The sequence below is a fragment of the Bufo gargarizans genome, chromosome 4 (genome assembly GCF_014858855.1).
Source record: "Bufo gargarizans isolate SCDJY-AF-19 chromosome 4, ASM1485885v1, whole genome shotgun sequence".
Classification (NCBI taxonomy): domain Eukaryota; kingdom Metazoa; phylum Chordata; class Amphibia; order Anura; family Bufonidae; genus Bufo; species Bufo gargarizans.
In genome coordinates, this window is record NC_058083.1 from 111,443,887 (window position 1) to 111,457,446 (window position 13,560).

Consider the following 13,560-nt stretch of genomic DNA (forward strand, 5'->3'; position numbering starts at 1 on the left):
GAACAAGACTACACAGAACCAGGAACTACCCACAATGCCCTGGGACTCCCACAATGCATAGGAACACAGGCTAGACGAAATACACTAAACTCATCAGTAGATGGTGTTGTTACTATACAATATAATGCAGATGGAATACAGACCACAGGTAATAGTGGGAATTTTACCTACGTAATTATACTTTCTTCGAGTCAGAAGGCAGCACAGAAGGGATAATTCCATCCCAGTACTCCATTCTAGGACCACCCACCTAGAAATAATCCAATAATAAATCAATTAGTGAATCTAAGTATATTTGCGGTTTTTTTATGCCTCCCTGAGAAGTGACCACACAAATGGTAGCTAATACAATGAAGTGCACTTTTTGAGATTGCTAGTATTATTTATGTAATTCATTGTTAACGATTGTGTGATTTTAAAGAATGTGACTATTTTAAATAATGTGATTATATAAAGTCAGCTAGTAGATGGGATGGTATATACAAGAATATAACAATGAGAATAAAGATGGACTATGTGAAGAAATCGGTGACTCCAAATCCGTACCAGGTTTTGTGGGGAAAGAAAAGATCCCACACCGGATCATGGAAACCCAATCAGTAACTGCTATATAAAGAGAGAGAGACACGGGGGACACATTACCACTGAGGAAGGGGTGATAACAAGCCCAGAAACTTTGTTTGGTGTAAGACCCCCCTGATGGACTTTGACAATACCTGCTGAAAGACCCCAAGTGCCTAACCAACCAAAGACCCGACACGCGTTTAAACAGAATCACTGCACGATTGCATGAGAACATTCCACACATGCAAACAAAGTTCAGCGTGGAAGACGGAGGTAATTCAGGTGCCGGCTCTCAGACCTTACGGAGCGACACCTAAGAGCGACTAAGGGGAACGGTAGAAGCACACACGAGGGCGCTATACAGTTATCAACTGTACTGAAACATCAGCAGAAGAAAGTGCTTATGGAAAACAGCCAGCGGAATTCAGCTGAACAGTGAGTATAGCGGGACGCCGCTAAAATAATCACTGCAACCCACTATAAGTTTGTGACGTACAATTGGAGGAGACATGAATTTTGGGGTTTGTATATCCAAATGGGATATTAATATTCACTCAATATTTAGAGTGCAGACTGGATTTACATCCAACAAAAAGACTTTAACCCAAATCATCCAGAGGGCACACATTTTAATAAGCAGTTTTAGTGTATTTTAAGTTGCTAATTGATAAGATATTCCGGATTTTATTATCATTATTTTTTATGTATTATATCTAATTGTTTGAAATATACTGCTTTTATATTGTAATAAACTATATGGTTTCAGATAAAGTGAGAGTGCCCAGTATTTCGCATTACTACCTATCACTTTATTAGAGGAAGGGTGAACACACCGTAGGCACCCCTATATGAGGAACCAGAGTACTGCAGCAATTTGTGTAATAACATAGACCAAACTCATGTAAATAAAAAATTTATTGGGAGGGTTAGTGTGCTGCCTTCGGACTCAAAGAAAGTATAATTACGTAAGTAAAATTCCCACTTTCTTCTTCGTCCTACAGAAGCACAGAAGGGATCTACATTGAAATCAAAGGAGGGGATTGCTTTCTTTTACTGCTGACAATACTGCTGTGCTGAAGGCTGAGTCCCTGGTTTGCGTGTCAAGCCTATAATGCCGAACAAACGTTGAAGATGATGTCCAAGAGGCTGCATTGCAAATGTCCAAAAGATGAACTTGTCTCGCTGCCCAAGACGTTGAAGTCTCTCTGGTAGAATGTGCTCTTAAGGGAATAGGTGTCTCTTTACCTTCTAAAGTATAGGCCTTCGAGATCGTAGTCTTTATCTATCGACCCAGAGTGTCCTTTGAAGCTTTCATACCTTTTTTTGGACCGGAGAATAAAACAAATACATTTTATTCTTTTCGAAAAAAAATTACCCTCTCAAGATAGCAAATTAATGTTCTACGAACATCCAGAGTATGGAATCTATTATTTTCTTCTTCAGACTCTGGCTCCGGGTAAAAGACTGGAAGAACTGACTCTCTATTAATGGTATTAGAGGAAGCAACTTTTGATATGAAAGATGGTACAGTTCTAATTCGGACACCATTAGGTAGAATCTTTAGATACGGTTCTCTTGAGGACAATGCTTGTAACTCCCCTAGTCTCTTAGCACATGTGATAGCAATGAGAAAAATTATCTTGTAGGACAATCAACTGAGATCTATATCAGATATAGGTTCGAAGGGAGAGATCGTAAGTCTGTTCAGAACCAATGACCAATCCCAGATGTGTACAGGTGGTCTAACGAATGGTCTCAACTTCTTTAGGGCTTTAAAGAATCTTGCTATCAATGTATCTCCTGCATATAGGCCATCTGTCATAGCATTAATTGCAGTCATGTGGACCCTCAAAATATTAGGTTTTAATCCCTTTTGGTGTCCTTCTTGCAAGAATTGCAGAATAGAATTTACAGATATTTGTAATTCTTTTTCTTGTAACCACAATGAAAATTTCTTCCATAACTTGTTGTAATTAGTCTCATATAATATAATTTTCTGAGATCCTTACTTTGGATTTTCATTAGCTATAAGCCATGATAATCAACATTAAAGAAATAAATGCTTGAAATTAATCACTCTGTGTGTAATGAATCTATACAATGTCAGTTTCACTTTTTAAGTTAAATTACTGAAATAATTAACTTTTCAATGATATTCTAATTTATTGACATGTACCAGTACAATGACACTACAGTATAGTACAGTATATCATTTAGATATAGTAAAGTTCCGTTAATTTTACCACCAGTTACTGATATTTATCACATTTCTGGCTTCACAACTTCCTCCCCCTTACTGACAAATTGTAGCACGCTATTATGCTGTTTGTTTGATGTGCTCCCTGCCAATATTTGTTTGGGATGATGATTAACTACATGATCTCTATGGACCTCAAAGTTATATCTGATATACAGACGCTACGGAGCCTACCTCAAGACTATCCATAGTATTTTCACACTCCCACCAAGGTATGTACCACCATAGAGCAAATATAAAGATACATATTATTGTCATAACCCTAGAAAGGACTACAAAAACACTAACACTTTGCTGATTGTTTAGTGACATACTGAAGGCAATGTGATCTTTATTTTGTAGGCCATTTCATTGAGCTGGGTTGAGATATATTACATTGTAATATCAGAGGCATTTCACTGGTTTCTTGAATCATTTTGGGCCCATGTAATATGTTTTATGTCAACCGAACAAAAGAGTGTCTACCTTAAAAACACTAAATGCAGAAGTGGTAAACATTTCACAATTAACTTTTTGCATTGTGTAATATAAACCATGACAACATTGCACAATAATCTCACTTAAAATGATAATTTAAGTGATTTTTAAATAAATGTATGACTGAAACAATTTAGTATTCATTTGTGTTTGTGTTATTTTTCACCTGTTTTACCTTCTTGAACTGGTCTACGAATCATCAATAGATAATGACAAGAAGAATAAATACTATCAATAAATATTACTTTAGAAAGGTTGTCCAGGATTTTACTATTGATGGCCTATCCTCAACCCCCCCACCGATCAGTTGTTTCACTTTTCTATTAAACCCCCCCACCATTCCCTGCTGTCATGTTTTAAAGATTCACTGAAATATATTGTCAGCTTAGAGTGCTGACAGCGGGGGAATGGGGGCTGTATAAAATAAAAAAGTTATAGGTTTTGAAATATGGCGATACAAAACAAGTATTTTTATTGTACAAAAGTAGTAAAAAACAAGTAGTAAAAAACAACTATATGTATTTGGTATCGTCCTGTCATCTAACTGACCAGAAAATAAAATTATTGTTATTTATGCCACAAAGAGACTGTCGCATAATTTACAACATAAAAGGCAATGGGGGTATTGCTGTTTTTTTCCATTTTCTATTCCACCACAGAAAGAGCTAATCAATGATTTTGTGTACACTAAAATTGTGCCATTAAAAAGTACTGAAAAAACCAAACCTTCCACAGCCACATCAACGGAAAATTAAAAAAAGTTATAGCTCTTGGCATGTGGCGATTTAAAAAAAAATTACATTTTAAAAAATTGCTTAATCCCTTAGGCCCAAAATGCATTCCAGGGTGAAGGGATTGATAAGCCTTTATCACTTTGTTTGTACCTATGTCACAATTCTTTCACTGCACCAGTAGTTGGTATCTGATAAGGATTGTGTGTTAGTCATATGAGTATGCAAGTTAATTATTTGGCTTTCCACTAGCAATATTGGGGTCCTAGTATGAAAAAGATGTAATATGTTATTGAGATAAAATATGACATCAGACGATTACAGTCTAATATAAAGTTAATATTAATTTCTATGAGAACCTAATCTGATTGGTTTGCATGGGGATGCTTTAGCAAATTACAGAGCACGGGTTCGTACAGTTTACGTTAGTGGTGAAAGTTTTGTCCATTTTTCTTAATCCTCAAGGTGGTCATAATTTCTGAGAATAAGTATATTATAAAAAAAGACCAAGGATAGGACTATTCTCCTGTCGCAGAATTAAGAAGGTGTGATGCAGTTTACACTGGCCACTAGACGTCCTGTTCTGTGAGAGCAGACTCTGGGTGATAGGCACAATGGACAGGAGCTGACACTGATTTCTATGACAGCGTTTTCTAGGCATGCTCTGCGACCTGTGCAGAGGTGTGGAGGGAGTACATAAGCTTTGATATTGCCTATTGTGAATGATGGATGCTGTGTTATCTATGCAGATATGATATGTCATTGTATGCCTGTGATGATGATGAGATAGCTATCTAAATGTTACCTCTGCAGAACAGGAAGTCATGACCTATTATTGGGCCTAGTGACCAGTGCAAAAATTGCATGAATATATCAATTTTTTAAATATCGATAGAGAAATCGAAAATTCACCAAAAATTCTAAAAAATATATAAAACTTAAAAACTTGATTTAAACAATAGGTCATTTTCTGATGAAACATTCCCTTTAAGAACCCAGTGGGAATTTATAACATGACTGTTGTCTTATTTCATATCCCCGATTCATCTTTAACTTCTTAAAGGGGTTGTATACCTTTGGGAGGGGAGTTGGCAAACCCTCCTCTTGGGTAGACCTGTGAAAACAAGCATACTTACCTGCTTCCAGAATCTGGCTCCCTGCTTCTTCTCTACCTGGCCTCAGCTGCTTTGCTGTATTCTGGGGATGTAAGTTTCCATTTTGACTCTAATGCAGCCAATCGCTGGCCACAGTGGTGACCTTGCATCATGTGACCATTTGGCATGAGGCAAGGGGAACAGGTTACCACTGCATCCAGCAATTGGTTGCAGATGTCAAAACTGAATTTTACTTTCTTTTTTCTTTTATAAATACAATTTTATTGATACATAATGAAACTTACAAACAATCTTACAGTCAATTGTACAGGTATACAAACAATCTTACAGTCAATTGTACAGGTATACAAACAATCTTACAGTCAATTGTTCAGGTATACAAGGTTGAAGCATATGAACTGTTTTAAGCTATAAATTCCAGGAACGAGGCTTGGGGCTAAAGTCATCTGGGAAGGTCTTCTATCCCAGAACCAATGCATTGGAATATTACAAAGTTATTTCAATTATGTAATACCTGATATCTCCTTAGAAAAGAAATAGACATAAGGAAAAAAAGTTGAACAGTGAAGTAAGATTAGGAGGGGGTAGGGAAAGACAAAGGTTGAAGGGGAGGGTAGGGGGAGGTGAGTTTGGGGTGTTTGGAGTGAGCAGATTCAAAAGCTCCAATATCGGGGAGATATGAGAAAGAGGCTACCACTGAAGTTATGACTCATTACTTCCACTAGCTAGTGTTAGTGCGCATCCCCTAAATCTTGCCCAGGGGTCCCATACATCAGTAAAATTTTGTGGGATATGGGATTTCCAATGAGCTAGTTGCTCGAATCTGTAAATCTGGTCTCCTTTTGTTTTCCAGTGGGAGATCGGAGGCGATTCCGGTTGTTTCTAATAGCTAGCTACTATGACTCTAGCTGCTGCTATTAGTGGGTGCAGTAGTTTTTTAACAGAACATGTAAAATTGCATTCCTCAAGCAGATTCAATAGGCATATCTTCAGAGATACTGGTACCTGTGTCCTAACAATTTGCGGCAGTATTGCACAGATCTCAGCCCAAAAACCATTGATTATAGAACATTCCCACCATATATGTAGATATGTTCCCCTTTCCTTCCCACATTTCCAGCAGTTGGGGTCTACTTCAGGGAAGATTTTTGTCAGCTTGACTGGCGTTTAGTGCCACCTCGTGAGGATCTTATAATAGTTTTCCTGGAGTTTAACACATCTAAATATTTTGTGGGAGGCTGACATCAAAAACTTTACTTCTGTTTCTGTGAACTACCCTTGAAGATCTATTTCTCAAAGGAGGTTAGGCGGGGTGGAATTGGAAGGTTTCCAGAGTGGGATTTGACATATGCTACAAGATGTACCTTGTGGAAAGAGGACACGTCTTTTAATTTGGGTATCTGTTTCAGGTGGTCCATTATTGGAAGTGTGTCTGTATCACAAAGATCCAGTAGGGGCATCTGGAGGGAGTTTGTCCCTTTGAGTAATGTGTCTCTGAAAGAGGGGGGTGCATCTGGTATAGTGTTTGTGATTTGTGTGAATGTTAACTTGTGACTCATTAGAGTTTGTTTAAGATCTTCTTTGTGCCAGAGTGTCAGAGTATGTTTGGTCAGCTCATGTATCAGACGGCAGTTCAGTTCAGTATGTGTAGTAGCAAGTAGGAGAACCCTCAGTGGTAGGATGCTCATTGCTTCCTCTGCCTGTACATCTAGCCTGTTTTCTGATCCACGGAGCCAGTCAAGATATCAAGTACCATGTATGCCCTTGTAATAGGCCTTAAAATCTGGTAGTCCAAAACCCCCATTTTTTGTGTGTTGTGTTAGGTGTTTATGAGCTACTGTAGTCAAGGCCTCCATTTACTCCACAAAAAGGGAGGAGTGTATAGTGCACAACTTTGTGAAAAACTGAGTGGGTAGTTTAATTGGTAGGGTCTGCAAGTAATATAATACTTTAGGCAGCACTACTGTTTTAATTAAGGCACTTCAGACAAACCATGAGACATAGGGTATATCCCAACTCTCAAGTAAGGCACTAATCTGTTTTGGTAGGTCCATGAAGTAATAATAAGTGGATATTTGGTGGGATATTAACTCCTAGATGCCCATTTAAAAGGAGTGGTGCGTTGTAAGTGCACACAAGTTTGAGCTTTGAGGGAGATGTTTAACATCTGGGATTTTGTTGGATTGATTTTGAAATGTAATAGCTGTCTAAATTGGTCAAAAATAGATATAACTGCAGGGAGGGCTTTGACTGGGTTGGATATAAACATTAATACATCATCCGCAAAGGCAGCAAGTTGGTGAGTGTATGGTCCCATTTGGACTCCTTGTATTCTAGGGTCTTGACGGAAGGCCTGCAGTACAGTTTCCAATGTCAGGATGAAAAGGAGGGGGGATATTGGGTATCCCTATACCATTTCCTATATTAAATCGTGGATTATTGACCTATATTTGTGCACTTGGGGAGCTGTACATAGACTTGATAGCTGACATGAAGTATAAGAAAATCCCACATTTTAATAATTCCAGACCTTCTGTAGAGGGAAGCTGTTTATGAGACTTTTCTAGTTCCTGAATATGATGTTGTAGGTCCAGAACCTTCTGTTATCTGATTGTTGGCGTGTGAACCTAGTGCTATAAGATGGCCTCTTAATACTGATTTATGAGCTTCCTAGAGTGTTCCCTGCGATACATCAGATGTGTCATTTAAATGAAAATAATCTTCAATATGTTTGTCTATCGGTTTCACATAGGTCATGTTACTCAGAAGGGTAGTGTTCAGAAGCCAATTTCGCATGGCTTTGGGTAGTCCCTGCAAACTATAGTGAACAAAGACTGGGGCATGGTCAGATAATAATATATTGCCCATATTAGAGGTTTTGCAGAGATGAAGTTGGTGTTGTGGGACAAAGAGTCAATGCGGTAATATGAATTGTGTAAAGTTGGAGTAAAAGGTGTAATCTCTTTCTAGCGGGTGAAAGGATCTCCAAACATCAGCCAAGGAGGTCTCTGTCAGAGCTGTCGTGATTTTATTAATAGCAGTAACTGACAGTGAGGATTTGTGTGTTGAAGTGTCTATTTGTGATTGGAGTGTAGCATCTTCCAAAACCATACATCCTTCTGCAAAATCTCTGAACAGCGTAAATGTTTCCAATGGTATAAGTTTGGGATCCAATAACACCCTTGAGAAACAGATACCTCCCATCTGGGTCAATACATTCTGAACACACCTCAAAAGGAACATTTTTATGGAGTGCTATACTAACTCCACGTGATGCTGAGCTAGGTGAGGTACTATGGTGCCATTTATCATATTGCAAGTGTGAGAGCCTCGGAATATGTTTGGCTCGGAAGTGTGTTTCTTGTAATAGAGCTATTCATACCTTATGCTTGCGAAAGTGTATACAGATCTGGCTCCTTTTTGCTGGTGCGTTCAGTCCCCTGACGTTATATGAACATATAATTGTTTCAGCCATAATCTCTGAAAAGGAAGAGCAGTGCATCAAATACCAGTTTCACCCAGATAACAGGAGTACATTTTCAGTGGGGGGCATCTTTGCCAATGAGGTGTTGAGTCCTGACTGGTGAGGTGGTATTCCTGCAGGGACAGGAGTGGGGGAGGGATGAGAAGGAAAGAGGGGGTAGAAAAAATAAATCAGAAGGTCCCTAGGTGACCTACAGAGAGCAAATTGCAAAACCATGGTTAACATATCAGAACAGCGATAACTAAATTCTGAAAAAGAACGCATCATCAGGGAGGAACAGCGTTGTGATCTCTGAGGATCACTTTAGAGGGGGAGGAACTTTTCTTCAACTCGGCCATAGGCCACAATCTAGGCCTTTTTAGATAACAGCCTTTAGAACCTAAAAATGAGTAAAATGTTACTAGTATGGTGTGCATAGAGATCCAGTCACTTCGGATTAGTCGACACCGGGCTGGTTCAATCTTCTTGGAGTCAGCTTCCTTGGAGTATTCTTCCCTCGTAGGTATCTGGATGAAGTAACTGGGGTCCAAGGGACAATCTAAGGCAAGGTTGGCAGAGGAGTGAAGTCTTGTGCCACGTTCCAATCAGGGATGTCCAGTGCCTCTATGCCTAGAAAATCATAGCTCTGTTTGTAGGTCAGCATTAGCTCTGATAACAATCTTTCTGTTGGGTGTGTTGATTAAAAACCCAAATGGATAAAGCCATCTGTAGGTGATCTTCCTGCTTCTCAATACATCTAGTAAGGGGCACAGGTGGTTTCTTTTTCGCAGGGTCATAGGAGACAAGTCCTGGTAGATGGAAATAGCTGACCCTTCAAGTTCCAGAGAGGGGGTCATTCTTGCAGACGGCTAAGATCTGCTCTTTGGCACAGTAGCTGACCATCCTGCATATGACGTCACGAGGTGCTTCATGAGGTTTAGGGCGGGGGGGTCTCAGAGCCCTGTATGCTCGGTTCATGATCAAATCTCCAGCATCTTGCCCCAAGAGAGTAGTGAAAAGGGAGATGAGGGCTGGCGCGAGTGCTTCTGGGGAGATCGACTCAGGCACACCTATAAACCTTAAGTTATTGCGGCGCCCCCAGTTGTTTTGATCCTCCATTAAAGAGAAAAGGTAATTCACATGTGCTTGGCAGCTGTCTAGGTTTCGGGTAACAGCAGTGTTAAATTCTACTCCTGCTGCCTGTGAGGTCTCAAGCTCTTCAACTCTGGCATTAATGTGGCGCAGGTCTTGTTTAATGTACTTGAGGTCGTGGAGCACAGGTTTAAGAGAGCTAGTCAGCAGGGTTTTAAGGTAGGATTTAGATATAACCTGATCCTCGCCGCTTCGTAGAGCCTCCTGCTCACTGTCAGCTTCTGCGTCGGAGCCATCGTCTGCGAGTGCAGCCGAGGCATGTTGCTTCGCCGGCGCCATCTTTTTGGTTTGGTGTGGCATAGTTGCAGGAGTCTTGCGCATAAAAATCTCTTGATTTCTCCCTGAGCCAAAGCTGCTTTACCAGGTCCCTGGGTGTCTCTGGACCGCTCTTTTGTGGTTTTGCCCATGTTTGACAGGTTCTTGTAGCTAATATTAGCCTAGATTGTTTAGGCCAGCAGCGGAGCTCAGCAGCGTGTGTGCATCCGGCTCTGCTGCGAAACCGCCGGAATTTTACTTTCTTAGAGGACAGCGAAGCAGCCAAGGCCGGGGAGAGAAGATGCAGGGAGCCAGCGCAGGGAAGCAGGTAAGATTATGCTTCCCTTCACAGGTGGCCCAATTGGGGAATTTGCCAAAAAAAAGTGCCCAATCCCTTTAAACCCTTCTTACTACTCCACTTGACCTTTATAATATGTAAATAACATTTATTAAATGCAGTATGTTTTTTTATAGACTGCAAAATTAAAAAGACATAAGATTGTTCATTGGAAAAAAAAACTGTGGGTGCAGTACTGATGTGGTGTATTGCTTTCCACAGTCTAGACACATCAACATGATGAGAAATTTGCTGTTCTTCTTGCTGCTGTCTACCTCCTCCTATCAATCAGGTACAGTACATTGAAATATTACATTAATATATGATTTTCAGTATATACATATACCTTTATAGCCTACACTACAGCTTTGTATGTTTTAAAACCTTGTTATCTGTCCACCACCTGGAACTACAGGGAGTTGTTTTTTTTACCACATGGGCCCCTTCTTTATTCCCTCTGCCTGACTAAATGCCAGCAAAAATATATATAAAAAAAGAGTTAACAGATGGTCCCTTGTGAGTGTAACAGAAAGGGGCGCCAAGAGAGTGGCACACAAGCATAGTATTTTATCATGTATATTAAGCGGAAAGATAGCAAATTCTCCTTAGTCCCATCAATCAAGGTAAATAGAAGAAGGAAGAAGAGGCAGCTGTCACCGAAGACATCACTCCCCAATAACATAGGAGTGGAACCAAAGTAAAGGGCTATAAAACAAAAACGTATGGTGTGGCGCCAGATCTACTCATATGAAGTGCATAAAACGTAAAAGTAGTATGTGATACCTGATAACAAGTACCATACACAGGTTATATAAAATATACGTGGTACTCCAGGGAGGGGGTCTGCAAGATAAGTTCAAGATACTTGCAGGTCTCCTTCTCCCCCACCAAGATCACTTGTAGATATTTAGTACAATTGATATCCCCAAGGAATGTAACAGGGCTCTCTTCTCATCCAGTACTCGTTATTAAAGGGCTTCTGTCAGCCCACTAAACCGTTTTTATTTTTTTGGGTTAATAATAATCCCTACACTGCGAGCTCCCTATACATAAGCTAAATATTAACTTTTGTTCAGTAGATTTTGTTAAAAAGCTAATTTTTATAATATGTAAATTACCTTGCTACCAGCAAGTAGGGCGGCTACTTGCTGGTAGCAGCTGCATCCTCAGAACCTAATGACGCCCCCTCCGCAGTGTGATTGACAGGGCCAGGGAACGGAATCGTTCCCTGCTGGCCCTGCCTGTTTGCATTCAAAATCCTGCGCCTGCGCCGCGGCCGTACCTATCTTCAATGTGCGCAGGCGGAATTATATACATAACAAAAAAGTGTGAAACAACTGAAAATATGTCATATTCTAGGTTCTTCAAAGTAGCCACCTTTTGCTTTGATTACTGCTTTGCACACTCTTGGCATTCTCTTGATGAGCTTCAAGAGGTAGTCACCTGAAATGGTTTTCACTTCACAGGTGTGCCCTGTCAGGTTTAATAAGTGGGATTTCTTGCCTTATAAATTGGGTTGGGACCATCAGTTGCGTTGTGGAGAAGTCAGGTGGATACACAGCTGATAGTCCTACTGAATAGAAAGTTAGAATTTGTATTATGGCAAGAAAAAAGCAGCTAAGTAAAGAAAAACTAGTGGCCATCATTACTTTAAGAAATGAAGGTCAGTCAGTTCGAAAAATTGGGAAAACTTTGAAAGTGTCCCCAAGTGCAGTCACAAAAACCATCAAGCGGTACAAAGAAACTGGCTCACATGTGGACCGCCCCAGGAAAGGAAGACCAAGAGTCACCTCTGCTGCGGAGGATAAGTTCATCCGAGTCACCAGCCTCAGAAATCGCAGGTTAACAGCAGCTCAGATTAGAGACCAGGTCAATGCCACACAGAGTTCTAGCAGCAGACACATCTCTAGAACAACTGTTAAGAGGAGACTGTGTGAATCAGGCCTTCATGGTAGAATATCTGCTAGGAAACCACTGCTAAGGACAGGCAACAAGCAGAAGAGACTTGTTTGGGCTAAAGAACACAAGGAATGGACATTAGACCAGTGGAAATCTGTGCTTTGGTCTGATGAGTCCAAATTTGAGATCTTTGGTTCCAACCACCGTGTCTTTGTGCAACGCAGAAAAGGTGAACGGATGGACTCTACATGCCTGGTTCCCACCGTGAAGCATGGAGGAGGAGGTGTGATGGTGTGGGGGTGCTTTGCTGGTGACACTGTTGGGGATTTATTCAAAATTGAAGGCATACTGAACCAGCATGGCTACCACAGCATCTTGCAGCGGCATGCTATTCCATCCGGTTTGCGTTTAGTTGGACCATCATTTATTTTTCAACAGGACAATGACCCCAAACACACCTCCAGGCTGTGTAAGGGCTATTTGACCATGAAGGAGAGTGATGGGGTGCTGCGCCAGATGACCTGGCCTCCACAGTCACCGGACCTGAACCCAATCGAGATGGTTTGGGGTGAGCTGGACCGCAGAGTGAAGGCAAAAGGGCCAACAAGTTCTAAGCATCTCTGGGAACTCCTTCAAGACTGTTGGAAGACCATTTCAGGTGACTACCTCTTGAAGCTCATCAAGAGAATGCCAAGAGTGTGCAAAGCAGTAATCAAAGCAAAAGGTGGCTCCTTTGAAGAACCTAGAATATGACATATTTTCAGTTGTTTCACACTTTTTTGTTATGTATATAATTCCACATGTGTTAATTCATAGTTTTGATGCCTTTAGTGTGAATCTACAATTTCATAGTCATGAAAATAAAGAAAACTCTTTGAATGAGAAGGTGTGTCCAAACTTTTGGTCTGTACTGTATATATACTAGCAGAAGGACCCGGCTTTGCACGGGTATATTTCATCTATTTCATTTAATGTTTGTGTGTGTCGTTAAAAGATATTCCCCAGAACAGTGACCTCTACAACACCCAGCCGCTTTAACAGTGAACTCCACAGTGCCCCACCCCTTAACACTGACGCCCTGCCACTTTAAAATAGGACCTGCACAGCAGCCCATTCCCTTAACTTTGACCTTCATAGCAGCCCGCCCCTTTTAGCAGTGAGTTTCACAGCACCCTACTCCTTTGACAGTCACCTCCTCACGGGCCCGCCCACTTAACAGTGACCTCACAGTACCCTGCTGCCGTGACTGTGACCTCCACAGCAGTTGCCCCTTTAATAGTGGTCCTTGCCCTTTAACAGTGACCTCCACA

General features: G+C 40.7%; 1 protein-coding gene across 1 annotated transcript in view; it reads left to right on the top strand.

The window, feature by feature from the left end:
• Positions 1-2,944: 2,944 nt before the first annotated feature.
• Positions 2,945-13,560, top strand: part of LOC122935003 (coagulation factor VII-like) — a 63,727-nt gene continuing 53,111 nt past the window's right edge. Inside the window, exons 1-2 of the mRNA XM_044290714.1 lie at positions 2,945-3,033; positions 10,574-10,643. Coding sequence (XP_044146649.1) covers positions 10,589-10,643 — 55 coding nt within the window. The 5' untranslated portion in view covers positions 2,945-3,033; positions 10,574-10,588. The remainder of the gene's footprint in view (positions 3,034-10,573; positions 10,644-13,560) is intronic.